Source organism: Gavialis gangeticus, unplaced genomic scaffold (assembly GCF_001723915.1).
Source record: "Gavialis gangeticus isolate Ggan-Ray unplaced genomic scaffold, GavGan_comp1, whole genome shotgun sequence".
Classification (NCBI taxonomy): Eukaryota; Metazoa; Chordata; order Crocodylia; family Gavialidae; genus Gavialis; species Gavialis gangeticus.
The window spans coordinates 30,322,560-30,322,785 of NW_017728994.1; the positions used below are offsets into that span (position 1 = coordinate 30,322,560).

A 226-nucleotide genomic window follows, 5' to 3' on the forward strand; every position below is an offset into this window, starting at 1 on the left:
ACGAGGGCTGGGTGGGGCGGGGCGTGGAGCCCGGTGCGCCCTGACCAGCCTCTTCGCTCACAGCCTCGGGCCTGCCCAAGGAGCTGCTGCCCGGCCCCTACCCGCGCACACCGGAGGAGCGACTCGCGGCTGCCAAGAAGTACAACATGCACCCGGCGGACTATGAGCCCTACCCGGACGATGGGCTGGGGTGAGTGGGGGGGCTGTCACGTGACGGGCTGGGGTG

At 71.7% G+C, this 226-nt stretch overlaps 1 protein-coding gene across 1 annotated transcript in view; it reads left to right on the top strand.

The window, feature by feature from the left end:
* The window catches only part of NDUFB8 (NADH:ubiquinone oxidoreductase subunit B8), a 7,226-nt gene that overhangs the window by 166 nt on the left and 6,834 nt on the right, over positions 1–226 (top strand). Inside the window, exon 2 of the mRNA XM_019502514.1 lies at positions 58–190. Within this exon, the coding sequence (XP_019358059.1) occupies positions 58–190 (133 nt within the window). The remainder of the gene's footprint in view (positions 1–57; positions 191–226) is intronic.